The sequence below is a fragment of the Nipponia nippon genome, unplaced genomic scaffold, assembly GCF_047370975.1.
Source record: "Nipponia nippon isolate SJK-2023a ecotype South Korea unplaced genomic scaffold, ASM4737097v1 scaffold_4, whole genome shotgun sequence".
Classification (NCBI taxonomy): domain Eukaryota; kingdom Metazoa; phylum Chordata; class Aves; order Pelecaniformes; family Threskiornithidae; genus Nipponia; species Nipponia nippon.
This window is the reverse complement of record NW_028262358.1, coordinates 92,448,500-92,474,580: the sequence shown is the minus strand read 5'-3', so window position 1 is coordinate 92,474,580 and position 26,081 is coordinate 92,448,500. Positions and strand designations below refer to the sequence as shown.

The 26,081-nt window shown below is 42.7% G+C and overlaps 1 protein-coding gene across 2 annotated transcripts in view; it reads left to right on the top strand.

Moving 5' to 3' along the window:
- The first annotated feature begins 4,462 nt into the window (after positions 1 to 4,462).
- CD109 (CD109 molecule) overlaps positions 4,463 to 26,081 on the top strand; it is an 81,095-nt gene continuing 59,476 nt past the window's right edge. The window contains exons 1-5 of one of the 2 annotated variants that reach the window (XM_087776695.1): positions 4,463 to 4,634; positions 4,971 to 5,131; positions 19,944 to 19,972; positions 23,582 to 23,812; positions 23,956 to 24,081. In XM_087776695.1, coding sequence (XP_087632821.1) covers positions 4,555 to 4,634; positions 4,971 to 5,131; positions 19,944 to 19,972; positions 23,582 to 23,812; positions 23,956 to 24,081 — 627 coding nt within the window. In that variant the 5' untranslated portion in view covers positions 4,463 to 4,554. Of the gene's footprint in view, positions 4,635 to 4,970; positions 5,132 to 7,184; positions 7,230 to 19,943; positions 19,973 to 23,581; positions 23,813 to 23,955; positions 24,082 to 26,081 lie in introns of those variants that run through there. The other variant, XM_087776696.1, reaches the window with a different exon arrangement.

The window sequence follows — 26,081 nt, the reverse complement described above, 5'->3', positions numbered from 1 at the left end:
TTCACTATAATTCTCGTCCACTCACTATGAGTGATAAACCAGACTTTTGCTTCCATCCTAGTTCCATGAGCTGCTGAATCATAGTTTCTGCTAGGACCTCATCCAAAGCATAGGCTTTAATTAAAAGATTTATCCATCCCCTAAATGAGCTTTGTTGCAGGCCCTGAGTTCAGTGATGCATAAGGCAACTGGCTGAGCTTTTGAAAAGACAGAATATTGTGCTGGAAGAGACTATAGTGATCTTCTAGTTCAAATTTCCACATAACATAGCTCTTCAGATTTCCCTGAATTTGCCTCATTTCATGGAAACACACTTTGTTTGCACCGCAATCTGGTTGAATGCCTGCTGAATCCAGCTGAATGTCTGACCAGACAAGTTCATCGTCTAATGCTAAAAGCAGGACAAGGCATTGACCATTCGAGTCCTTGCTGTCATAATTTTTGTTGAGATTTTCTCCAGTATTTTAAGTACTGTAGTGATTAGGTTTTTACATTTACCAAACAGTACTATTTTCTACATGTGATATTAGAGAAAAACAGACCTTGCTGTGCATTCGTTTATTTTCAGCCAATCTTCATACAATTAGTAGTGCTTGCTAGGTGCTGCAATCCTTCTTATTTACCAAGGCAGAAGTTGCTTTCTGGACTCATTAAGGAACCATTAGCAAAAATCCAGCAAAATAAGGTTCCTGAGGAGCAGTGATGGTGGTAACAGTGGAATTTTCATTATGGTCACACGTCACAGATGGGTATAAAACTTGAGTCTGGTAATGCTTGCTTAACTCCAAAATGTGAAAATTGAACAGAGATGGATTTTTCAGCTATCTTCGCTGGCGTGCTAAACACGATAATCTGTTTTACCTCCCAAATTGTGTCTCCAGAGTATCTACTGCACTGGCTTGGAGCAGTTGAAGATTATTGAATCCTCTCATGCTAGGTTATACTCTTTCAAAATTATTTCTAATATGCAGAAGTCAGGTCCAAAACAAATTTCCCTCACATGGTGATGTCAGTAAGTTGCTGTGCAGTTCCCTGCTTCCAGTTTTGTGCACAAATTAGTCTCTCAGGTGTTTGTCAGAGCCAGGCATTTAAAACCTACTTAGGCCTGAGACACTGCCAAATGGTTGTTTCTATGGTCTTGAAAATGATGTGTATCCCAGCTAAGGTTTTTTGCTTAATTAAACACAGATCTTCTAGCAGTTTAATAGGCCTGTTCTGGGTGGACAGGTATTTTTTAGCCGAGGATGTTTTGTGCCCTATAACAGAAGCCATTGGGTATGCAAAAACTTTTTAAATCTAGGCTCCCCTAAGTTTAAATTTAACCACTCTAGCACAAACTGAAGTGCTGCTTGTTTTTGTTTGAGTTACCAGTCTGACCTAGATCAAACTAAGCAGTGACATGTAACTGCATAACGAAACCCTAGTGTAGGCAACCGTAAATGGAAATGAGCAGATTAACAGAGCGCAGGGGAATGTAACAGTCCTGTAATCGGTAAGGTTGCGTGATAAATTATGCTTACCAGACAGACAAGTCAAGTCCAACAGAACAAATAGTTTACACTTAGGGAGCATGAATAGGCTTAACCCAATTCTCTATAGGTATGCTTATTTTCCAGTTATACCTGAGTCATTTTTATTGTCTGTGCAGAGGAATGTACAGAGGAGGCTTGAGATACATGGTGTAGTTATAGCATACACTGGCTGCAGGGCTGAAGTTGGCTTAAAATTTCCTTATTTCATCTCATATCTGCTCACACTCCACAGTTTCCTATCTACATACTGTGCTGACAGGCACTTGTGGGGCTGTGTTGCAAACAGGGTCACTGAAATGAGCGGTGTTAGAAATAAACCTCTCTCCAGAAAGAGCTGCATGGCACAGGCTGCAGAGTGGGGCTGGGAGGGCTGCGGGCCGCAAAGCTGGGAGGTGCTGGGTGGAGAATGGGAGAGGGAGCTCCTGGGGCTGGCTGTCTCATGGGAACCATCACACAGTATAACTACTCCCTGTTCAGGTACCGTATTTAGTGTTGTTTGGGCACCAAAGAAGGACCACATTTGATGATAAAAGAATGTAGGAGTTGAAATGGTGTTTCGGGGAAATCACAACTTATGTTACAATGAAAATTAGCAGCTGGAGAGCACTTTTGAAAATCAAGACCTTGTTTAGATGCTGGTAAGATGTGACTCATAAAATTATGTCTGAAGTGGGCTATTACGTGTTTAAGTTTTCTGCTAACTGGGAACTTACTGAATCCTTATGTCCCACATTTGATTCCTAAATGGTGTGTTTAACCATGAAAACCCTCTACAAGTACCTACAGTGTAGTATATCCCATTTGGAAATGAAATTATGAAAAGGGGCTTTAAGTGTCTTCTGACAAGGCAGAGGGAATCAAAGGGTGGTATAACTCCAGCAGAGGAAACTCCATGTTGGATTAGGAAGGGAATGAAGGGATTATGTTCAGAATACTCAGGGCTTCAGAGATCTCCAAGTAGTAGGATGGTCCTCCATTAATTTAACCTGTCTCTGAGTACATGGATATAACTGTAAGAAATGGAGCTTGCATGTTGTTATGGAATGGCATCTAACATTTAATTTCTGTTTATCCATTTCTTATCCGTGATAAATCTATTCAGGACAGATGAAATCCTAATATTAATAATCCATTTATTCTCTTATTTCCTGCTGTAGGATTCCTTTATTGGTATTTTTGTAGAAGAGGAGATCAAATACATATACAAAAGTATCTTTAAATAACAAGCCCTTAGGAGAAAAAAGGGAAGATGAGAGTCCACAATACTGTGGCACAACTGGGCAAAATCTGTGACATTTGCAAGCACTTTCACTAATGGACTTTTGGGCTACATCCATGCTAATGAACTAAACAGTGCCAGCAAATGTTCTTGGGACTGGAAGCTGATTGTTTCTACCCTCAAGCTGACCTGGGCATGGTTTTGCCCTGGCCAGCAAGTGCTGTCTTGAACAATTCACAGTGTGGTTTGGGGGTTGGCATGGGCCATACCCAATAGGAAGTTTGGATGTGGCCACCTTGTTTCGGAGACCAAGAGAGCTGATTAGTATTGACAGGTATGGTAGAGTGCCAGTTGGGCTCAGTGCCAGAGACTGGAGAAATGTGTACTATGAGTAGCTTTACCATCAGAGGCTGGGGTGCTTGGGATGCAGCACTACTTGTAAGCACTTTTTCCCACCATCTCCAAGAAAAGGAGTGCCAGTGACTGTTCATCTTCCCTGCCTGCTTCTCACAAGCAACAAGTTAAGGACTTACAAATAACAGCAGCAAACATCTCCCAGACTTTGTCTTATCATGCACCTTTTGCAGGTGAGGAGCTGCCAAGACTGACCTTCCTGGCATCAGCTGTGGTTGCTGTAATATCGCCCCTTCCCCAGTCTACAGAGGTGGCACCCTCTCTCCTGTCACTACAAAGACTGGCACTCCAAAAAGAATCAGCAGAAGCATGAAAACTTACAAAAGCAAATTTAAAAGATGTAAAAAGACTGCATGACTGCCTGGGATACTGTTAGAGCACGGTGTTTATGTACATTTACTGCTCATATCTGATTTTCATAAGAACAATAGATGATGCTTCTATTCAGGGCTGTAACTGATGGTATTTTGCCTGCGTAACGCAATGCAGAGGATGCCAGCCCAGCACTGCCGGAGAGGCAGACTTCAAGAACTGGGTGGAGTTTCCAAACGTATTAGACTTGTGCAGCGACGAAAGAATTCAGATGAATCAAAACATTGTTAGATGTGCCTAGTCTACCCAGTTATAATAAACATGCTAAAGGAGCAGAATCTCACCCAAGCTACTTCAGGGCACTTTTTGGACTCTGAAAGTGGGTTAAGATGCATATGCAGACATGACCTTATTTTGCAGATATTGGGCAGAGAGGACAGCCCAGCCAGAGCTACATTACCAATCGGTTCACGTTTAAGTAGCTACGAGGCTCCTTGAATTTCTACCAGCATCGCTCTCCCCATTCAGACCCAGAACCGTTCCCGACTTGCCTCCGAGCCCGAGCCCCAGGCCAGCCCGCCCCGGCGGGCTCTCCTGCAGTGCAAAGCCTTATCGATAAACGGACAGGTCCCGGCAAGGGGCTGGCACTCAGCTCGGTGCTACCGGCAGAAAACCTTACTCTCCGTGTGTACTTTGTAGGATGTTGTGTGCGTCTGGGAATCCCACCCGCTCCCCAGCTGCATCTGCCCGAAGGTGCGGGGTGCGAGGGCTGCGGGGAGCGGAAATGCACCGCTGGATACAGATGTGCATACGTCCATGTCTGGCTCCTTGGCTGCCCCCCCCCCCGCTCCCCCGGGCCGGCCTCGGGAACGCCCCCGCGGGTGCTCATGCGGCTGCCGCCGGCGGAGCCTGCCTGGCGCTGGGGCAGCGGCGGCCGCTCCCTTCCCTCCCCCGCCCGCGAAGGCGCCTCCCGCCCGGCCCCGGCCCCGGCCCCGGCCCCGGCCCCGGCCCTGCGCACAGCGCCGGACCCAGCGGGCTGCGGGCAGCGCGGCCGCGGGGCAGGGCGCACCGAGCGCCATGGCGCGGAGCAGCGGCGCTCTCCTCCGCCTCCTCCTCTTGCTTCTCCTCCTTCTCCTCGGCAGCTCCGCGGCGGCCGGGTACGTGGGGCCGGGTGGGCCGGGGGCGGGCGGGTGCGCGGGGCTCCGCGCCTCCCCTCCCCTCCCCGCGGGCGCGGAGGCTGCGCGGGGCAGCGGGGCGCTTCCCCGGGGGCTCCCCCGCGCCCGCCCGGCGGCCGAGCGGGCGGAGCGGCGCTGCCTTCTCCCCGTCCTGCTGGGTAGCGCCTGGGGAGCGAGCATCACCTCAGCCGCCGCAGCGGAGGGCAGCAGCAGAGCTGTGCAACATGTATCGTACGGTATTATGTGGACGCTGTTACTTTTTGGGGGGTCGTATTTCACTGCCCGCCCTTTCTCCCTCTGCCCTTTTGGATTTTCCAGACCTACGTTCCTGGTGGCAGTTCCCTGGAACATCAGGCCTGGAGCAAACGTGACGGTTGGGGTGGCTCTGCTGCCGGACAGCCCAGCGCAGGTCATCGTAAGGGGAGAGGTGATCAGAGATAACGAGACCATCTTGAGCAGGGAAATGGTCTTTGAGAAAGGTAAGAGAGTGGACTTGGCCTGGAAGGATGTAGATTTGCCTTCTCCCGCAAATATTTTGTTAATCCCAAAATATCACAGCTTCTAAACAGCACTAAAACAGGAACTTTATTTTACCAAGTAGGGGTCACTTATGGGAAAATAATCTTGTACTCTGCTGGCTCTGTGTGCAGGTGGGCGACTGAGCTGGATAGCGAGTGGTTGCATGGGTGGGCTAACTCATTGTAAACTCTGAAAATAATCCGATCGTAGCGAAGTGCGATGGATGTGGGGTTTCTGAGGTGCCAGGAAGTACTCTGGTCAGTGTCGTGGGGCCACTGAAGAAGAAGTAGAAGTAGAAGTAGGGGCCACTGAAAAAGAAGAAGTAGAGGAAGAGGTGCTCACTGTTAGGGTGCTTGTTAAGGTGCATGGTTGAAGCACGTGGGGCAATGGTAAGGGTGGAACAAACAAAGCGATAAAGCATCTGGAGCTGGCTGCTTCTCATGCCCTAAGAAAGGGAGGACCTGAGGGCAATAGGGAAGTGGAGATGACAATAGGAAAGTGGAGATGACTGTGTCAGACACCGTTACTTGGAAGCTCTGTGCATTTGCGGAAACAGAAATGTTTAAGGATCAAGGACTGAATCGTGGGACAGGTCAGGGATTGAAGACAGGTAAACCATAGAGCAGGCTGATTTAATGTATGCCCCCTGGGCAGCAGCAGAGGACATGGTGGCAGTTCTGAGTAGCTGGAGAACGGATATCCTGGTCACTGCTCCTTTTCATAAAGACCAGCTGGGAACACAAGCATAGAGATATCCTGCCTGAGATTTGCCCTCATAAGAAAGAAAATATTTTGTCTGGATAATCCAGCTTTCAAACTGCTTTTAGCATGAGGCAATATAAATGACACCCAAATTCTAGCTTTTTATTTGTCAAAAGTAGAGAGTCTGGGAGCAGTATGAGGTCCTAGAAAAATCTACCCTGCTATAATGTACTTTCTTCTTGTTGATGTCAACTAATTTTTCTATTAATGTCTTATAGTTAATGTAGATGACTTAATTGGAAGCACCACACCTTCATTTCAAAGCCTTCATGAAAGCCCACCTCTCTTCACAACCTGTAGAGAAGACTGAGGCTTTGAGTACGATGGAGTGCATTTGACCAGATCAAAAAATTCATGGCCCCATGATGCAGAAAAGCATATCTGACCAAAGCTTTTCTTCCTATTTCAAATATTCTGAAAAAGTTTTCCAGAACTATGCATTGGCAGGTTTTACTTCAGGTTGGGTATTGTTTATCCACTCTAATCTTATATTGTTATCAGGTATATCTCCTCCAGCAGCCAATGTAAAAACATAAACCTGAGGCAAATTTCCTGTAGTGCTATGGCTAATTAAAAAAAAAAATCATCTAAGTGTTCATTCCTGATTTAAATCAAATTTGTACACCTCATCTGTTAGTGTCCAAATCTAACACTAGTGATTGTGGTGATGTGTGCCTAAGGCAATTACTTTAGGAGGACAGATTTGCTAGCACCTAAAATCTGCAGGCAAGTAAAACAGACTGGCTGTCATGCCTACGGTCCTTGCTCTTAAGTCTCCAGAACACACTACATGCCATATTTACATTTTGCTTATTCAAAAATACAGACCAAGCCTATTGGACTAGACATAGCAGAGGATTCAGCAGTGGATAAAGGAACATTCTTATTCTGTGGAGAAAATAACTTTGATGTATTTATTATGCTATTAGTAGTGAGCTTGCCATTTTAAGTTCACAATTCCTCTTCAAACCATTCCTGGCAGTATTTTGATACAAAAACAAAAGAAACCCAAATCAACTGATTTATTGTTTTTAAAAGAAAAACTGTCTTTTCCTTTTCTTCCTCTAACTATACTGGCTTTTATTTCCTGCTTCTGTTCTGCTTAACGTCAAGTTCAGTGAGCCTTGCATGAGTTTCAACCTGTCTGTTGTTGTTTCAACATTAAAAAGCAGACAACCAACTGGTAATTCCAAGCATGTGAAAATATGTGGATGTCTCTGTCTGCACAGCACACAGAACGATGCTTGACACTGGGAGTTGCTGAAGTCAGGAGGAACGGTGGGTGATCAGGAACAGGTATGAGACTGTGTCAGACTGGGTACAGTGAGGAAAAAGGAGAAATGCTATAGTGCATGACTTGAAGTGCATGGATTTATTGTTAACTTTTAATCTTTTTCCTGTCTTTTAAATATATATTTGAATTTTCCATGCTTTTTTACTTGATAAATGGAACAGTAAAAAAAAAAAAAAAGGGTGCTGACCATGCAGTCTATTTCCTCTTGCAGAAATCTTAAAATTTAGTATGTGGCCATCCATTCTTTAAAGTCAAGTTATATAATTTGTTAGTCATTTGTTCTCTGTGAACAAATACGTAAGCAAAACCGTTACGGGCCAGAAGCAAGGGAACTGCCCTGTAACAGAGGGTGTAGTGTTGAAGTTGTGTATCCGAAGGTGCTACAGGGGTGGATCAGTTGTGAATAGAGTTACTCAGAGAGAAAGCAGTTTGTCAGAGAGAAAGCAGTTTGTCTGAATAAGATTCTAAAGCTTTAAATTCTTCACTGAAGAGCAAAACAACCTTAAGATTAAATATGTAGCTATATTGTTATAGCTGCGTTAGCCTATGAATGTGACTGAAGGAAGACTGAGGGAGGTTTTATTAGGCCAGCTGTTGCAGTTGAAGGAAAAAAACCTGAACATATCTCCAAGCGCACAAAATCTTCTTTAAATGACATAATTGCTGCTTATATTAGTTCCCAGAAAATGTTGCTTTATCTGTCACTTGGGCCCATTAGGTTACAGAGTGGCTAATACAGCGGTATTACTGTTCCTGTGGTGCACATGAGTTTGATGACTTTTATTGCCATGTGTCTATGCAAAATAAGTCTTAAGGGAGGCAGGGTGTAGCTGAAGTTGTTGACTATGCTGAATATCCAGAAAGCTGGAACTGATCTCCTACCTTGGTTGGGCTGCAAATTCAGTGGCACTGTTGCCCAAGCTGGCTCAATTATGCTCTGTATTTTGTGTTTTTCCTTGCATGGTGACAGCAAAAGCAGGTGATTAACTGCTTTGAGAAACTGATCCAACTGAAAAATAAAGTTTTTATTTTGTTGAATATTTTTTTAGGCAGACAGGTTCCCTGCTCTGGTGTGCAAACATTTGTGCTGATAGAACTGAGATGGGCACAGAGTTGGGAATTGGATGCCGGGGACAGAGGACAGGCTGAGGTTTTTATTAGTGCTGTTTAATCTTGCAGGCCAAGTTCAGCCGAGTACCTAAGCGTAAGAGCTATTACGTACCTGTCTGGCAAAGTACATCTGCAGTTGCTTAAGGATGTGCTCTGGTTCTCCAGCAGCAGCTCAGTATGGTACCTGTACTGGTCTAAATTTCTGAGTTAGCTCCATAAAAAGATGCGGTTGAATTAGAGGCACAGTTATTTTCTCTTTATATAATATAACTCTTGCTTTATATAAGAAATAGAATGCTTGCTTTCTGATGATTGATAAAACATTCACTGTTTTAATGTTACTGGAAGTGGAATTTTGATATCTGAGTGATTCCTGGGAAATTGTCCATTAGAGAAAGGCTTTAGCAGTGAGGTTGGTTCACATCTTTATCGTGCTTTTCCTATAACAAAGGGAAAAGAAATCTATTTATTAATAAGTGGCTAGTTTGTATTTTTCAGAGTGAGGGAGAAAGTGTGCATGCACATGCATTTAAAGAAGTGCTAATATTTTGAGCTTGGCTCAATATTCCAGAATCCAAATGTACTGTAGCAAGGGAGATTGTTTAAGACTGATGTTTTGGTACAGAAATTAAGTTAATTAAATTAAATGTAGTGAAAACAGACCAACTGAATGTCTGCAAGCAGGGTGTTGCTGCTACAGGTAAACTTTGTGTGAGCAAGCACAACCAAAAAAAAAAAGTCAGTGCGTCACCAGGAGAAAACAGGTTTCCATTGTCTGCAGCAGACTTTAGAAAAACACAAAACACTAACTAAAGCTGTTTCTGTGCACCGTGTCAAGCCTTGATACATTTTCTGTGGAAATGCAGTATCAGAAAGATCCTCACCCTGGTTGAAAATGACTGCAGAAAATAACAATGGCTTATGTGCAATTTGAGCTGTTGGGTTTTCTGGGTCAACAGCAACAAAAAAAAGATGGGAATAACAGACAGGCAAGTTAAATTTTATGCATGATTGGCTTGATTTTCAGTGATTACAGTGAAGGGTGACTCTTGCCATGCATATTTATCCAGTCATCGATCAATAAAGACATAGTTTAAATTGGCAAGAAGTGTTGTCTTACAAGGTTTGCTACCCAGACATTGCAGTGTGTGTTAGTGTATAAGAAACCTTATAACTTAATTGCGAGAGCTTCTGAAAAGTCTGTTTTCCTTGTTGGTGCTAGAATGATTTGGAAAGAGTAAGTAGCATGTAAGTTGAAAAAACAAATTTGTTTTGAGAAAGCCTTTCATATGTAATGAGGTGTCATCATTTACCAGACTGTGTGAACGTTTTTAATTCTTACGAGTAACATTTAGTTAGAGCTTCTGGCATTTAAGGTACAGCATTATGTATTTAAGGCATGGTGAGTGAGAACTACTTTGTGAACTGAAGAATCTGGTTTACAATAGCACGCGTAGTTTGGGTTCCCTGTAAATTACTTGTACGTGTTAATTAATTTGCAGTGCTTTTCTGTACTTCTGGAGAGGAGTAAATGTACTTGTTAACAGAGGTTATGAGCTAGAGTGTGGTAAATACTCAGCTAGGATTTACGAAACGTGATAGAGTTTGTGAGAACGTCTGTCAAGCTCAGACATGTAGTGATCATCCATATAGACAATGGAAAATCTGTTTTTACCAGAAGGCATGTTTTGCATACTTAATAATACGGTTCTGACCACATTAGTATGTGAAACAGTGAAAAACACTAGGAATCGTAAGTTGTAAAGTAACAGCTAAATGGGAATGAATGGCCTAGGTACGCCAGTCCCTTTTGTTAACCTTGAGTTGCCTCTGTACCTTATTTCAGAATAAAATGACTGACTCATTGGTGGCCACAAAATCTATGCTGAAAATCTGTGGGGCAAAGTGTTTTGCTGGCAGTTCAGTGGGACAGCTTCTTTCTGCCTAATTCTGTATCAATGCCTAAAAAGCCACACAGCAAGAGACCAGGAGTCCCCTGATTTTGTGTCCATAACCTCCACCTCCAAATGTATGTGTAACTGTGCCTCATGAAAAATAAGTTGTCAAATAGTCATCACATGCAGATAACCTATGCAAAGGCAGAATGAAGTAAAAGTTTTGGGGAAGGAGGCATTGGGGCTGGGTCCACACATGAAGGAGCTAGTAGGGAACAGGGTGCTCTCTTATTGGCTTTCATATTGCTGGAGTACATATAAGAAGAAAAAAAACAGGTTTTTGTGCCTGTTGTTGAATCCACCCTGCTAACAGGCCCATTAAGTAGTTTGCAGAAAAATGGAAGTAGCAATCCCATCCAGTACTTGAGCTTTATCTTATTGATTGGATGCTGTTTAAGATTTGAGGGAGAGTCCTCCTTCTGTGGCTCAAGGCTTATGTGCTCATACGTGAGGTCGTTGTCGTAACCATATTCTTCACCGATATCCAGCCAAGGAGAGTGTGGCCTGTCGAGCGCTACAGGCTGTTTCACAGCACCTTGAGAAGGGTGGAATAATTCACTTATAGCAGAAATGGTGGCAGTGGGGCAACTCTTACAGAGGAGGGAATATTACATGCACCAGTGTGGGATTCCCTGTTGCTACTGTGAACTGGAGAGGCTTTACAGCTTTTAGGAAAGGGAGGAGAGAGAAAAACAAAGTAAAGGCTGTGAATTTGGGGAAAAAAAAGGTGATGCCAATAAACAAAAGGAATTGGGAGGTAAGATGCTATCAGAAGCAAGAAGGAAGGGAAGCAAAGGGAGAAAGCTCTTGAGGGATTCATATTAAAGGGACAAGTACATGTTACCCTAACATAGCAGAAGGGTAAGTAACTAAGGTAAAGTAACTAAACACAACCTTATCACTGGCCAAAAAACAACAGAAAAAAGGAAAAGCGTGTGTATAAACTGAAAAGGAGATCAGATTACAAAGGTTGAGCATAAAGGAGTAGCATGAGTAAGAAAGGACAAAACTGGAAAGGCCAAGCAGTGAGTAGGAAAGAATGTGAAGGATAGTAAGGCAGGATCTTTAAATATCATATTGGTAGCAAGTAAGCTAGCAAAGGATGTGGCTTGCTATTCACTCTGATGAGAAGGGCATTGCTCAGTGATACTGAGAGGCAGTAAGTGTTCAGTCTTCGCTAAGAGGATCAATTAACTGCCATGGAAAAGAGTGAAGAATTAAAGCAACAAAAGGGGAGGAGAAGGTTAAAGAGTGCTTTGGCAAAGTAGATGTTTAGGCCTGATAAAATTGCCTGTAGAATATTTAGGGAATTGACTGAAATAATTTTAAAACTGCTAGTGAAGTTTTGAGAGCATGAATGAAGAGAGAGGTTCTGGAAGATTAAAAACCTGCAAATAAAATGTGTTCCACCGTGGGCTGGCAGGGGTTGTAGGTGGAGAAGAAGCAGGATATTGTTATATTTTGACTTTAGTAAGGCTTTTGATAGTCTGGCATGGCACTCTGACAAGCCAGCTGGGGAAGCGGGGACAGCTTATTTAATATGTTTGTGGCTGGATGGAAAATAGTATTCACAAAGTAGGTCTAAGTGGTTCACTCTCAAACTGGAAATGGCTTGCCCTGAAACTGTATTGTTCAGTACGACTGACATGGATGAAAAAGGCAGAATGTTTATTAGATTAGTGAAGGGGTGACAAGGATGCTGGGAGGAAGGATTAGATTTTGAACTCATTTTGGCAATATGGGAAATGTTCAGGGAAAAAACTAGAGTGTGATTCACTAGGGCAACTGCATAGTTCTTCTCTTGTTGAGGAATAAAAGAGCGTGCATTTACTGGATGGGGAACAAGGTGAAGAAGCAGTCCTGCAGAAAAAGATGTGTGTGTGTGGGGTGGGTGATGGTTTAAAGGTACCAAAAAGTGAAAGCTTGTAAGTAATCCTGTGGTGCTCAAAAAAGTAGGCAAATACTGTACACAAATGTATACACAGAAATATTTTCTGTACGCTATGAGAAAGTATTCTAATAATCTTCACAGCTCTAATTAGGCATCCTGGGGAATGCTGTGCCTGATTTGGGGCACTCCTAATGGAGGCTGTGAACCAACTGGAGAAATTCCAGAGAGAGCAGAGGGAAAGATCAGAGATCTCTCAGGAGACAAGTTCAAACCAGACAGAAGAAGGTGGGCCTTCACATGAGATGGAAATAAATTGTGGAACTCCATATCCCAGGTGTTGTGGATGGAAAATGTGATTGCACAAATTCATGAGACAAAAGTCCATCAGGGACCAGTCCAGTATAAAGACACTAACTTTGGCTTTTCAAGCCCCAAGCCTCCCCCAAGATTGCATAGTCTGGGAAGAGTACCCAAGGAAGAGTCACTGTGTACTTGTTCTGTTTTTACGCTGTTCAGATGTCTGTCCTTGACCATTGCTGGAGACGGGACCTTGGGCTAAACAGACTTTTGGTTTGACCCTGGGAGTCTCTTCTACATTCTGGAAAGCATTTGAGGAGAGATGGGAGGAATTGGGGTGAAGTGTCAGGAGAAGTGTGCTATGCACCTGGTTATTATGCTTCAGGTACGTAAAACGTAGCTTTAAAGAGAAAGGGATGCAAGCTAACAGTGGATCTCCAGATGGGTCTAGAGTAATGTCCTTAGTGGTGTCTAATTAGAAGGAGATCCAAGCTGAAGTGTTGAGGGTTATAGAAGTACCTGCAGAGGCAGGAAGCAGTTGGTAAATTGATGGGTCTCCAGTCATACACAGGTGACTTCTCTTTTCATGAGACTCTTACAACTATCTGCACTGGCAGTGTTGCCAGTTCCCATGCTTTGCTATCCCTACACTCTGCGTTGCAGGCTGAAGCTAGAACTTGCTAGCAGCTGCAGAGTTTGGTGGCTTTAATTACAAAAATGCCTGTACATGTTGCCTTTCTCCTGTCCTCCAGAGCTGCGGTACCCTGTCTCTTGACCGGACCCTCAGGTGATAAATTCTGGTCCAGTTCGTATTATTACTCCTGACCCTTTACACCTTTCTCCATAGGCAGTGCTGATACCCTGCCTCTCTCTCCCCCTTTATAATTTCTGACTGCTTTTAGACCCCAAGATGGCAAAAAGGATTGAAGAGGATAAGGGGCGGTGGAAACAGGGAGTAGGGTAATGAGTGGCTGTGGAGGGAAGTGTACGTAGTGCTGGCAGCAGGAAGGGTTTAGGAGGCTTTGTGGAGCAAGTATGTACCCCTTTGCTACAGGCCTGTTGGCTTCATTTGGCTTTGGATGTCAGCCTGTATACTGAAATCCCTATTGCATGCGTTTGAGTGCTGTCTTGCCCCTTCTTCTATTGTCTGGCCCAAATTTAGCCATAACTTAACAGCAGTGGCTCACATTATGTATTTTGGGCTACTAGCGTAACTAACCAGTGCTAATTTGGGTGCTAATTTTAGGATAATAGATGAGAAATATAATACATTTAAAGAAAACCGTGAACTCGACAGATTTTTTGAAAACACAAAAATAGTGTATCTTTTGGATAGGAAGAAAAATCTGGAAGGACATTAAAGAACATTATTTTTTATTTCTCTGATGTGAGTTTTTGATATAGACTCCACAGTAGAAAAAATTCCATTTACCTCTGCAAAGAAAATGCTTTTCTGTAAACATTTCCTAAGCATGGATATGTGAACACAGCTGCCAGAAGAAGGACGTGGCATCATTTCAGTAAATCAATCTGAAGTGATTCCAGTTATATTTTTCCGTTCTCACACAGGACTAAGAAGGAATGAGGATGTAGGTAGAAAAGGTTAAGTGAGAAAGTCTGTTTGTAGTGATGCCTACCACATGAGCTAGAATATAGAGTCAAGACCTGAGTTTGCGTAAATTAGTTAGAGATTGAAGCGCTGCTGTACTGATTTATATTGGCACAAGCTCTAGTTCACTGTGCCAAGCCGTACAGTCATTTTTCTGGAACCTCTGTCCTTTTCGGGGAGTGGAAGCTGAAACATTTACCTCTAGTCCTAGTGCTGGTGGTGTCAGCTCAAGAAGGGGTAGCGTAAGTTTCTGGGTTTGGGTCAGGCTCATGCAATGGGAAGAATGTAAGATGCCATAATTCGTGCAGCTCTCCATAAATCTGAAAAAAATATGCATGTATTTGGCTCTGTAGGATTTTTTCCTATTTGCTTTGCTGATAACAAGACTATTAGACCTCAAAAAAATGGCATGGTGACAAGGTACACTAAAAAGATGACTTAATTTCCCACTGCCGTCTGTACTGGTGACATGTCACTACCACACTGCCTTTGGTTCCTCTTCTGCTGGACTGTCCTAAACGCCAAGGACTCTGAGCAAGAGGAGGCAGGACAACGTGGTGTTTGTTTCCACAGTATTTCCATGTATTTCCTCAGTGCAGTATTTATTGAATGAATACAGTACAAGCATCAGGAATTCTGTGAGAGAAATGATTTTGTGAGTGACAGGAAGGATGTTTTTGCTTGAAGGATCAGGCGACTTCTGTGGGGATTTTTTTGGTTGTTTGTTTTTTAACTTTCCTCAAGATTAGTCTGGAATGGTCCACCGAATTTTTCCTGCCTCCCCCTGCAGCTAGGCCATGGCTCCAGCTGGGTGTTTTCTTTAACTAATCCCTTGCGGTATCACGGACACGTGTTCTCGCCCGGTCTTTCCCATCTGTGGCCAGTTGTAGTCGTGCCGGTTAGTCCACTGCTGCGGAGCACAGATGTGACGAGTCAGAACAAAGCGTTTTGTGGTCTGCAATGCTTGGTGCAGCTGGCGTAGCTCTTCTGGGCTCCTTTCTAAACCTACTTTCACTGCCTGACGTTAGTTACCCGTAATCGTTGGGAGCTTTATTTAATAACTGAAAGGATCCCTTGCAGGGATGTGCCAAAGGAGGGTGACAACTGTTGCCATTTCTGGGGACAGTGGACTCTGCTGATGTCATGTGTAAATCATGTGGAAGTGTTACACACTGCACGTGGGTAAAAGTGTCCAGCTGCATGATAGCAGAGCTTCCAGCAGGGCAGTGCCATGTGCTAACTGTCGGACCGTGGTTAACTCCTTATAAACCTGACATTGCTGTACCATTAAATATATCTTTAATTCATCAAGTGGACAGAAAAATGTGGTGAATTTCAGCAATTCAGCATTGGCATAAAGGAAATATGCCAATATGCCTATGGCTCTCACTTGACCACATCCAAAGCCATCCCTGGGTGTAGCCAAGCAGAGCTCCAGGGGATTGATTGCAGCTTGGTAGTCTCTGAGAACATGGGAAAATCTTGCATGACAGAGACATTCACTGCAACGCCAAAGAGCTTTGGATCTGCCCAGGCTGCTCAGTTCCTAACAAAATAATTACATGGTGACATGAATTGGAAGATTACCTCATGCCCTGGAGCCTCCTTTATGATTTTCGCTGGCTGGGAATGAGACAGCACTCAGGGCTTTATCAAGGCAGCCAGAGAGGCTGTAGCTCCTTAACACCACTTCAGAAGGTAAATGCTTTCTGCGTTGCACAAAGGAGAAATGACTGTGATTTAAATCTCCCTCCTCCCCAACTGCTTCTCCCTCTGCATCACAGCTGTATCTGGCTCAGACCTGATGTTAAGTCTCCCAGGCCTGGGAAGAAACCCAGTATTTCTACCTTAAGATTTCTGTCTTTTGCATACTAGTTGTTCTCAAAATAGGTGGAGGCAAGCAGACACTGCCCTGAGGAGAAAGCTGCAAAGCACCTGCCCTGTTATGTGAAAGGGTGCTTTGAAAGCCATTAAATGCTGCGCAGGGCCATGCGTAGCAGTCCCCTTTGGTGCTCTGCCCTTGCAGTGCGTGTGTACTACTAGTGTGTTTGCATTGGCGTGGGTAAAGATGGAAATAGAAAGCCCGTGGTGTGGGCTGTGGTATGAATATCAGATTTGTGCTTGGTGTCTTGCAATGTACTGAAGTCACTGCTAAAACTTGCTATAATTAACTGTGTTGGATAGATTAAAGCTAGTGTAGCAATGCTTACTGTGTGCATATCCACTCAGGCGCATGTGGTAAATAAAACCAAGTTCCTGTTCCTTGTTAATAACTAATTATTAGCAGTGACAAAGGCTTTTTTTTTTTCTGGTGCCACAGTGTCATAGGTTGTGGCCATACAAAACCCAGCTTTAGCACAGCCTTACACAACTGAGAGAAATCCCAGGAGGCAGCTTTATACCATCTCTGTTGTTGCTAGTTACCCTACATCCAGCCTCCTTTACCAGTGAAATATCATAATCCCTTAAAAAAAAATCTTCCTAGCTAACAGTAACTCTGTCTCTTGTAAGTTAGGAAGATAAAAGTTTCCTTTAGGTAAAATGATGTCTCTTTTAGTGTGATTGTCTGGGCATGGAGTTGTTTGGGTAGATGGTGGGAATAAATATATTGGCCAGTCCAGAGGGGTTTACATTGCCTACGAATTGGGTACTCTGTAGGACTGTGTAATGGCTCTCCCGTAGCTGGTGGCCGTCCTGTAGCCCTGTGTGCCAAGCAAGCTTGGCCGAGCGTGGGGCTCCCTGCCACTGTGCAGTGGGGCAGGGTGCCCCCTCCGCTGGCTACTGAGAAGTGTGTGTTTTGCCTGAGACTCCTGGCTGGAAAACCTCAAAGGCTGGTGGGGTTCCTCAGAGTCAATGACTGCCTGGGCTGCTTTTCGAGTATAAAGTAGAGAGGGATGATAGGAGAAAAATTGTGGCTTTAACAGTAGCATAAACATGTGGAAAGAACTGTATTGCTTAGGGCCCAATGCCACTTGTCCCCATTAAGCTTTTGAATACCAGAATGAAGTACTGGAGTGTGCTACCCACAAATTTCATTTGTGGGATATGAGTCATTTGGTTTAAGCCAGGTTATAATTTGAATAGACGGTACATGCTGGACGGGATTTTTCCTTTAGCACTCTGGCAGCAGCCAGGACAACCTGTGTTCAGTCCATCGAGACTTCCTTCTGTTTGCCACTGTCAAAGGAAAGAATTCCTTGACTTTTAAAACTAGCATTTATTGGAGTTCAAAGGTCAAGTGATTGCTTCATCTTGGAATGCTTTTACGTCCAGGATCAAGAAGGGCATAAATTAAACAAATTAATTAAATTTTTTTTGCTTACTCCATGAAACAAATGAGTAAAAGATAGATGTAAACCCGTTGCTTTTTAGGAGATATAAAAGGGTCTAATTGAATGGAATCAGCAAAAGAAATATGAGTCAATATGAGTCAGCAGTGTGCCCTGGCAGCCAAGAGGGCAAGCCGCATCCTGGGGTGCATCAAGCACAGCATAACCAGCTGGTCAAGAAAGGTGATTATCCCACTGCCTTCAGCGTTGGTGCGGCCTCGCCTTGAGTACCGTGTGCAGTTCTGGGCCCCACAATTTAAGAAGCATGTGAAGGTCCTTGTATCCGTCCAGAGGACAGCAACAAAGCTGCTTAACAGGGCTGGAAGGCATGTCCTATGAGGAAAGGCTAAGGACTTTGGGCTTGTCTAGTTTGGAGTAAAGGAGGCTGAGGGGAGACCTCACTGCTGTCTACAGCTTCCTGAGGAGGGGAAGTGGAGAGGGAGATGCTGAGCTCTTCTCCCTGGTCTCCAGTGACAGGACGCGTGGGAATGGTTCAGAGCTGCACCAGAGGAGGTTTAGACTGGACATTACGAAGCTTTTTTTTTACCAAGAGGGTGGTCAAGCACTGGACCAGGCTTCCTAGAGAGGTGGTCAATGCCCCAAGCCTGTCAGTGTTTAAGAGGCATTTGGACAATGCCCTTAATAACATACTTTAACTTTTCGTCAGCCCTGAATTGGTCATGCATTTGGACTAGGTGATTGTTGTAGGTCCCTTCCAACTGAAATAGTCCTATTCTATTCTATTCTATTCTATTCTATTCTATTCTATTCTATTCTATTCTAAAATACATTACATAATTAAAATTAAAGCTGTGGCACTAATGCGTCCATGATGTAATGATATCCAGGATCTTAACAGCACATTTATTTGGATTCTAAAAATATTTGAGGCCACATTATCAAAAATAGTTAAAATAATAAGTTATATTAACCCACATACATTAATATGTTGGTTACTTATTCCCATGGTGATGTAATGCAGTGAGGATGGTTAATTCTGGGTGGTCCTTTGCTTAAGGGTGGTAAATCCTGTGCACGGTTTTGAAAATTTTAGCCTTTATCTGAGCTGCAGAATCAATGGAAAATAATAACTCTGGTGGAGCAGAGGATTGAATAGATTGTAAAGGTGTTTCAGTCTATGTGAATGTAAAGGAAAACGTTCAAGTGGAGAACATGGATGTCAGCCCCCACCAAACAGAGAAGTAATATTGCTGTAGACTGAAGTTCATACTTTTGCAGCCCTGCAAAAGGTATTGCACGTCTTCCATCAACCATGTAAGGGAGGAAGGGGTAGAGTGGATGTGTCTGGTGAAGAGGAGGCTGAGAGCTGGTACCCAGTGAAGAAGCAGCTTTAGGTTGTTGTAGACGTAATGGCGTGACACAGACATACTGCCACACTGCTGGCTTCATTTCATACCAGTGAAACCACCAGGTAGGAGGTTACTGTTAGAGGGAATGGCCAGGATTAAGGCAGTTTTTTTCCATTTTGCCTTTCTCTAATAATGTGTAGTTTAAAGTCTTTTCCTTTTTTATTCCTTCTAGAAAAGTTGTTAATCTTGATAAAAATGACTACAAAAAGTAGTCACCTACTAAACTGCAGAAGAGATTAATACAAAATATGCTGGGTTTCTCTTACATGTGAAGAAATTGCAGAATCAACTTCTTTGCAGAAGCAGAGGGATGCTTTGGTCTTAGGGCAGTGGTACCTGAGAGGGGAGTCGTTCTCAAGGATAGCAGTGCCAAACCATACCCTTCTTGTTCAGGTAGCTCCCAGCTGGGACACTGTTGGCACCCTCAGACCATTACTTAAGTGGAGCACTACATTTCAGTTCTTCTGGGCTGTTCTGCTCTGGCTGGTTCTTTTAGCAGATTTGGGATGGTAATGATTGTTAGGGAGTTGCTGAATTTGGTAGCCTGATCGTGGGGTGATTGTGTCTCTGACCGGGGTGTTGGGGTTCCCCCCTGCTGGTGTGCCTCTGGGCTTGTGGCGATGGGTGTATGACAAGCTGAGTGCTCCCTCGGCATGGGGCTGGGTGTTATTGGGGTTCCCTCACCTGCCGTCCTTCCTTTGTGCTCCTTCATATGTCGGTGGAGATGAGCTGCTTATCCCATAGCCTAATAGTGGCTGACAGTGGCCTTGACAGGACTTGGGAGGAATAAATGCGGGGAATGAGATGTTGAATGAAGTATTAACACAGTATGTCAATACTGACTAATGCAGCAGTTGCTTCAGGCTGTATATTTTTTAGTTTCATGTCCAGACAGTGTTTGGCAGCAATCAGCTGTCCGATAAGCGTGTGCGTGCTGGCCAGCCAGTCGCAGCCATTGCATGTGTGTTGGCTGCACGGTCCATGTGCCCTGAGCTCGAGTAGCTGCTTCAAGGGAATTTCATTGTCCAATGGGTATTACAGGCAGTGTGGGAATGGGGGAGGAGCACTCCTCTTCTAATTAACCTGATAATGATGATGCTTTGTTAAGTTTTTATAAAGTTCCTGACAGTGTGGTATTTCTTCTTTTTTATTCAGATTCCTTTGGGACTCTTGTTCTTCCAGTAGTAAGTATTTCTTTCCTTTCCTCCTTGCTCAGAAAATGTTGACTCTCTGTAACTTTTCATCAGTTGGTGTTGATGAGGTGACGTGTTTTGTACGTGATCCTAGCTATTTTCACATTCTCAGATGAGTGTATTTACTGACCAATAAGCCAAGGAGTTTTCAGATCAAGTGCTCTGCAGCTTGTTGCAAGTAATTACAGGATGTGGGAGCTGATTTCCAGCATCAGCACGAGCTATCATAAAACTTGAACACAGAACTTTGCTTTGTGATTTTTTTGACTGGCTGATATCTACATCTCTATTTCAGACACACCATGAGGGCTAATTAGAGCTGAAAGAATTGTGCAAAGCAATAATTGAGAAATATTAAAATGAAAATGTATTTATACGCAGTCTTCTTAAGGATTTGGCAATACACGTTCAGTGAAAGTACATAATAAGCTAACTTGTCAACAAAAATGTATAATATCGAATTGTATGTGGAGTATGAATCCTGAATTTATAATCTTGGATGTTCATCTTGAAAACCCGATCTAAAGAATTATGTATTTATGTCAGGAAAAAAGTTTTACCAAAGTCTTTATATTTTTAGACATCTGTAAGTCTGAGTATCCCTAAATCCAGTGGGTTTAAATTCTGATCTCAAATAAACGGTATATCAGATTAAATAATCTGGAAACGTTTGATAGACGGAAAATCAATGACAATGAGGAACTCAATATTATGAAGACTACTAGGTTGAAATGCATCTGTACAAACTGTAAATTACCAAACATAGAAAATTCAGTTTAAAAAAAAAGGTTAAATTAGCAAGTTCCTTAATACAATTTGGCCAGGTCCTAAAGTGTTCAAGCACCTAAAACTAGGCGCGGTGAATTCCTTCCTCTCTCGCCACTATCTGAAGTGATGAAAACTGACTCATTTTTTTAACAGTAAGATGTTTTTTTCATTTGTGTAGCCACGGTAGACTTAGGTTTTGCCCAAAGTGTAGTTGGCTGGTAGCAGAAGGTGGGTAATGAGTTTCTGGTTTCAGACATCATCTTTTCCAGAGGAAACAGTAGGTTCCTTGTCTGAGGTGCTCGTGACAGTGGCTGGTGTGGTCAGAAGTACGTGTGATGGCCTTTTTCTCTCTTATGTTAGGAGTGCCAAAATGGGGATAGTAATACCGTTCACTTGGGGGATGTATTGACTAAGATAAAATATTTTCACAGCAAGTTCCTACCACCTACTGTTAGAGGCTGCCTTGCTTATATTTGCCTTTGGAGAAGCAGTTGGTGGGGCTGAGGTAAATAGTTACCATTATTGTAGCAGTGACCTTCTGGAAGTGTGGTATTAGTGCAGTTTCTGTTAGCATAGATGTGTGAACCAGAAGGTGGGTTACTTTGCACCTCAGCTGCCCTAATACACTGCTGTGGCAATGCAAACTTCATTGCCTCTGGCTTTTACATCCAGAAAGGTACAACAGGCAGTTTTGTCACCGTGTTGCAGGAAGGAAAGATCTTTTGAAATATAAAAAGTACAAAAATCAAGGGAGCAACCCATGCCATCTATCATTATTCATGACAGGAAAAAGATACAGAAAAATATATGAGGTCTCTAAATGGCATTTACAGAATTTTAACGAAGAAATCAAAGACAATCCTTGCATGTATGTTAAAATAATGCTGTAAGAGCACAATTCACTGCTATGATGAGACAAAAAAAGCTTATTTTCCCCCCCGTTTTGATTTTCAATGTTTATAATGTTTCCTGGACTTCTTGTAGGGAATCCTGTCTACTTTTTAGGGAATACACCTTCTTTAGTAAATGGTAATATTCATAGCTGAATTAGTTTTGAGGTAATATTTGACAGATGCAGTAACTAAGGCAGTTCCTCCTATTTAATATATTCCAGGATACTTGGCGTGGAAGTTGGAGAGTGTTGAAATATGTGAATCATATGTTCTTGGCAATGTGTATACAAAAACCTGCAGTTGAAGAAAATGCAGAATCTATTTCAGTGTGGTGCTTTGCACCTAAAATTTAGTTAGATAAGTCCAGATTCGGAATCTCTTCTTCCTGTGTCATCATACGCTTGCTCATGGGTGAAAAAGACAGCCTGTGTATTTTTCCCCTTCCTGATTTTATTTTTCCTGGCTTGTTTTTAAAAACAAAGTCAACAGAGAGGGATGAAATTGTAGCCAATTCCTCTTTATAGGTAAACACACAGAGAAGGAAATTTATTCGATACAGACATTTGCATCTACCTCATTTGTCACCCTGTGACATTTTTCCCTGTTTGGGAATTTCTGTTACCTCACTGTGTGCTCTTAAAATGAATTTTGACAGCACAACAGCCTTTCATTACAGAGCTTGGTAGGATACTTTTGAAGGGCTGTGCCTGGTGAGTTAACAGCTGTAATTTTCATTACCAGTGCAAGAGGAGTGCTTCATTTCCATATGTTATGCCGAAAAATGCAAGACTGTCTGTTTTAGTTGTCTTGACTTCAGAGGTTTTACTCCAGATTTACTGTTGTAACTGCAAACAGAAGCATGTGACTCTTAAGCTTTTTAGCAGGGCTACTTGTTGGAACCAGCTGTGTGCTGTGTTAAAACCCCTTTCCTTCTTCAAAGAGACACTCCTAAGCAGATGGTGGTACAGAAGCCGGCATCTGGGCTGGAATGTCCCTGGGGTCATTCGTTGTCTGTGTGGGCTCTGCTCGAGGTGAAATTCCCGTGTGCTGCAGCAGCTCTGCTTTGAGCCTTTTGACCCCTGTGGCTGGGATTCCTCCTACCTAACTTTAGACATGAACTGATGCATCTGAGTTATGAGCTCTAGATTTCCTCTGTCCAGTGGAGAGACAGAGAGGGAGACCTGTGCATGGTTATTCTGATCTTACGTGGTATAAATTTCCTTGCCAGTGATGTCTGTCTGTGGTTACTGCCAGCACTGAAGGAGCCTTCAATGTCTATCCTAAATAAGTTAACCATATCAAATGTCTCTTCCTTTATTCCTTAATATTTTGGAAGGAATAATTATTTTACTTTCTAGATGAGTTGTAATATGTGCTGTAATTATGAGTCATTAAACCGAAATGAGGCAAAATCAGTGAGGTTTCTATTGAAAAACAGTACCTCACCTCATGAGATCTTCATTCTGAATTTGATTTTTCTACCCCATAGAACATGAAGCTAAAGCTTGTAAAAAGAAGTGCAAGGTTTTCTTACTGTCCTGCTCATCTTGCCTGCATATAGCTTCTTCAGCTCTTTTATTTTTGGAAAATTCATTACCAAAAAATGATGAAGTCAGAAAAAAAATTAGCCCCCCAAATCAAACCCAAGAAATTTCTAACTAACAGTGAAAATAAAAGAGAGAGCACAATGTGTGTGTGTGTCTGATTACTACTGAAAATTAGATGCAAATCTGTTGAAAAGTTGCTTCTGATAACACATTTTCAGGTAATTGTTGAAATGATACTTTAAAGCCCTGAAATCCTTTTTTTCTTTTTGAAAATTTACATAAGTTGAGAAGTTCAGGAATATGTCAGATCTTTATGTCAAATGTTTTTTGGAATAATAATATCTTCAAGAATATTTTGGATAGTTAAGAGAGAGTCACTATTTTCTTTTTAGTTGCCTTTGAACAGTGCTTCTGGGAATTATGAATTACTGGTGGAAGGCCATGCTGATGGCCGGCGCATCTTCTCTAACCGTACCAGCTTGATGTACATGTCAAAGAGCATCTCCGTATTCATCCAGACTGATAAATCTATGTATAAACCAGGACAAGACGTGATGTTTCGGATTGTCACCTTCTATCCTGATCTCAAACCTTACAAAGCGTCTCTGAATATATATATCCGAGTAAGTATTTGCAGGAACCTAGTTATATATTGGCATTTCTCATATGTTCCAACTTTGTGACAAATAAAGATCATGTGTATTGCTACCTAAATCTGGCTAGCAAGACCACTCGCATTTAACATGCAGCCTGACTTTTCTCCTAGGACCCTCGGAAGAAATTGATTCAGCAGTGGTTGATGGAAGAGGGTGATTTGGGTGTAGTTTCCAAAAAATTTCAGTTATCAATGAACCCTCCACTAGGAGACTGGTCCATAGAGGTGGAAGTGAACGTGAGTATTAACATTGCCAAATCACAGAGAGATTTCATTTCTCCTGATAGATGTGAATAAAATTGTGTTTACTTTGGTGAAGCAAAACCAGAAGTAAGCATGAACCATGAGAAGAGGGAATCCTTCACTCATGGCAAACTCAATATATTATGCAAACCTGACCAGAATTTCAGTAGTATATGGTTTTGTAAGGAAAGATACTAAAAAAAGCATATATATTTTATCCTAAGGTCTGTGTTTTCATTCTAAAATACAAATGTTATTTAAAAAGTGAGGATTTTTAATATTGATATCAAAAAAAGATCTTATGGAGTACTACATTTTTTTTTAGGTGAAATGCCCTTATGTTTATTTTGTAAGTGAAAATCGTACAGAAATTCATTGTGCCCTGCAGTGCAGCCAGTCACTGTCTCAAGGGATGTGGAATCAAAGACTGTCATTTACAAATCTCTGCCTAGTTTTAGGGGTGTTTCAGCAATTCAAAATGACTGAGGAGTTACTGCGGAAAAAATAACTATGCAAAATAGAAAGGATAAATAGTAAAGCAGACCTATTGCATAACAAAACTGGTGTGATCTAGTTTGCACATTGCTGTTGGTAATAGTTGTATCAGTCAAATCCTTTAAGCTGTACACTTCTCATACACTGTGGAACATGTTGCAAAAATAACCGAAGGTTTAGCTGTTCAAAACTCTTGTGTGTCAGGTTTATTCAACCTGCTTTAAATGCGTGTAATTTGGGAACTGCATTTCCGACTTGGCTTGCAGTGGCCGTTCAGAGATATTTAGCAAGTACAGACAGGACTGCTTAATGTTCCCTAATAAGGGAGATGATGGGGTAGAAAGCAGAAAAACTCATGTGGTCATGTATTTCTTGGGAGTAATATTTACCAGTACCAGTTATATGCTTGATAGATTTCTACAGGCTGAGGTGGGTGAGGGTGGTGCTCAAGTGAGTGTCAGGACTGGATTTTTCAAACACGTTCTCATCTGGGTGTGGAGTCATTACTGTTGTCTTTGATGGGAAAAATGTTTTAAGTTGTTCCTGCCCTTGTCCCTGTGCTCAGCCTCTCCTTACCCTCCCTGTGCTGCTGTTCAATAGCTTCTCAGTCACACTGAGGCAGCTGTAGTAAGGCTGAGATCTAAAGCGGGCCTGGGAAGTGACCCAGATTGAAAAGCATCTCCATGTTTTTCTTTGCCTAACCCAGACCAGGTCACTGATCTGGCTGACAGCACAGCCCCGCTCACAGCTGCACAGGTGCTTTTCAGGAGGTGGGAAAGTGTGGCTCAGACATGGGAACAAAGGCTGGTGGCAGCGGTGGGCTCCTTCAACAGCTCGCTTGCCAGGCAAAAAAGTGTGTGTGAAATTTTGCTTGGGCTTTCTGCGAAGTCTTGAGTAATCCTTAAGTCAGGAGGACACAGCTGAAGGAACTGCAGCAGCTGTTTTCAGGATCTGAATATGACTGCCACTCCCTCCTGAAACAAAACCAAAAAGAAAAGGAAAAAAGATTGTAAAATTGAAAGACAAATGCCTTAGGTTCATCTTGGCTAATGAAACAGCTGTGAGAAAACAGACAAGTGAAGTGAAATGTTAGTAGGCCATAGGAGATGGTGTTCTAAATTTTAGCTGTGTAGTGTGTACTACAGAAGGTTAATGAACATGGAAAACATATGACAGGGTGGGAATCTCTTCTCAAGTCATGAGTAATGGGAAGAAGACAAATAGGGAACATTTTGTTCACTGTCTCTTCCAATGCATGGTTAGAGGGCACCAGGTGAAGGAGGTAAAGAGCAATTTTAAGACAGCATAACTGAACTGTACAGCACAGCACTGGCGGGTGTTGTGAATACTGAAAACTCAGGTGGGATCAAAAAATGTCTGGACAAATTCACTGAAGTACAGTCCATTAAGAACTGTTAAGTGGAAAGCCCCGAGGCTCAGACTGGCACAGAGTCACTGCTGCCTACCCTGGTTGCTGCAGTTCTCTAGGTGTTGAACCT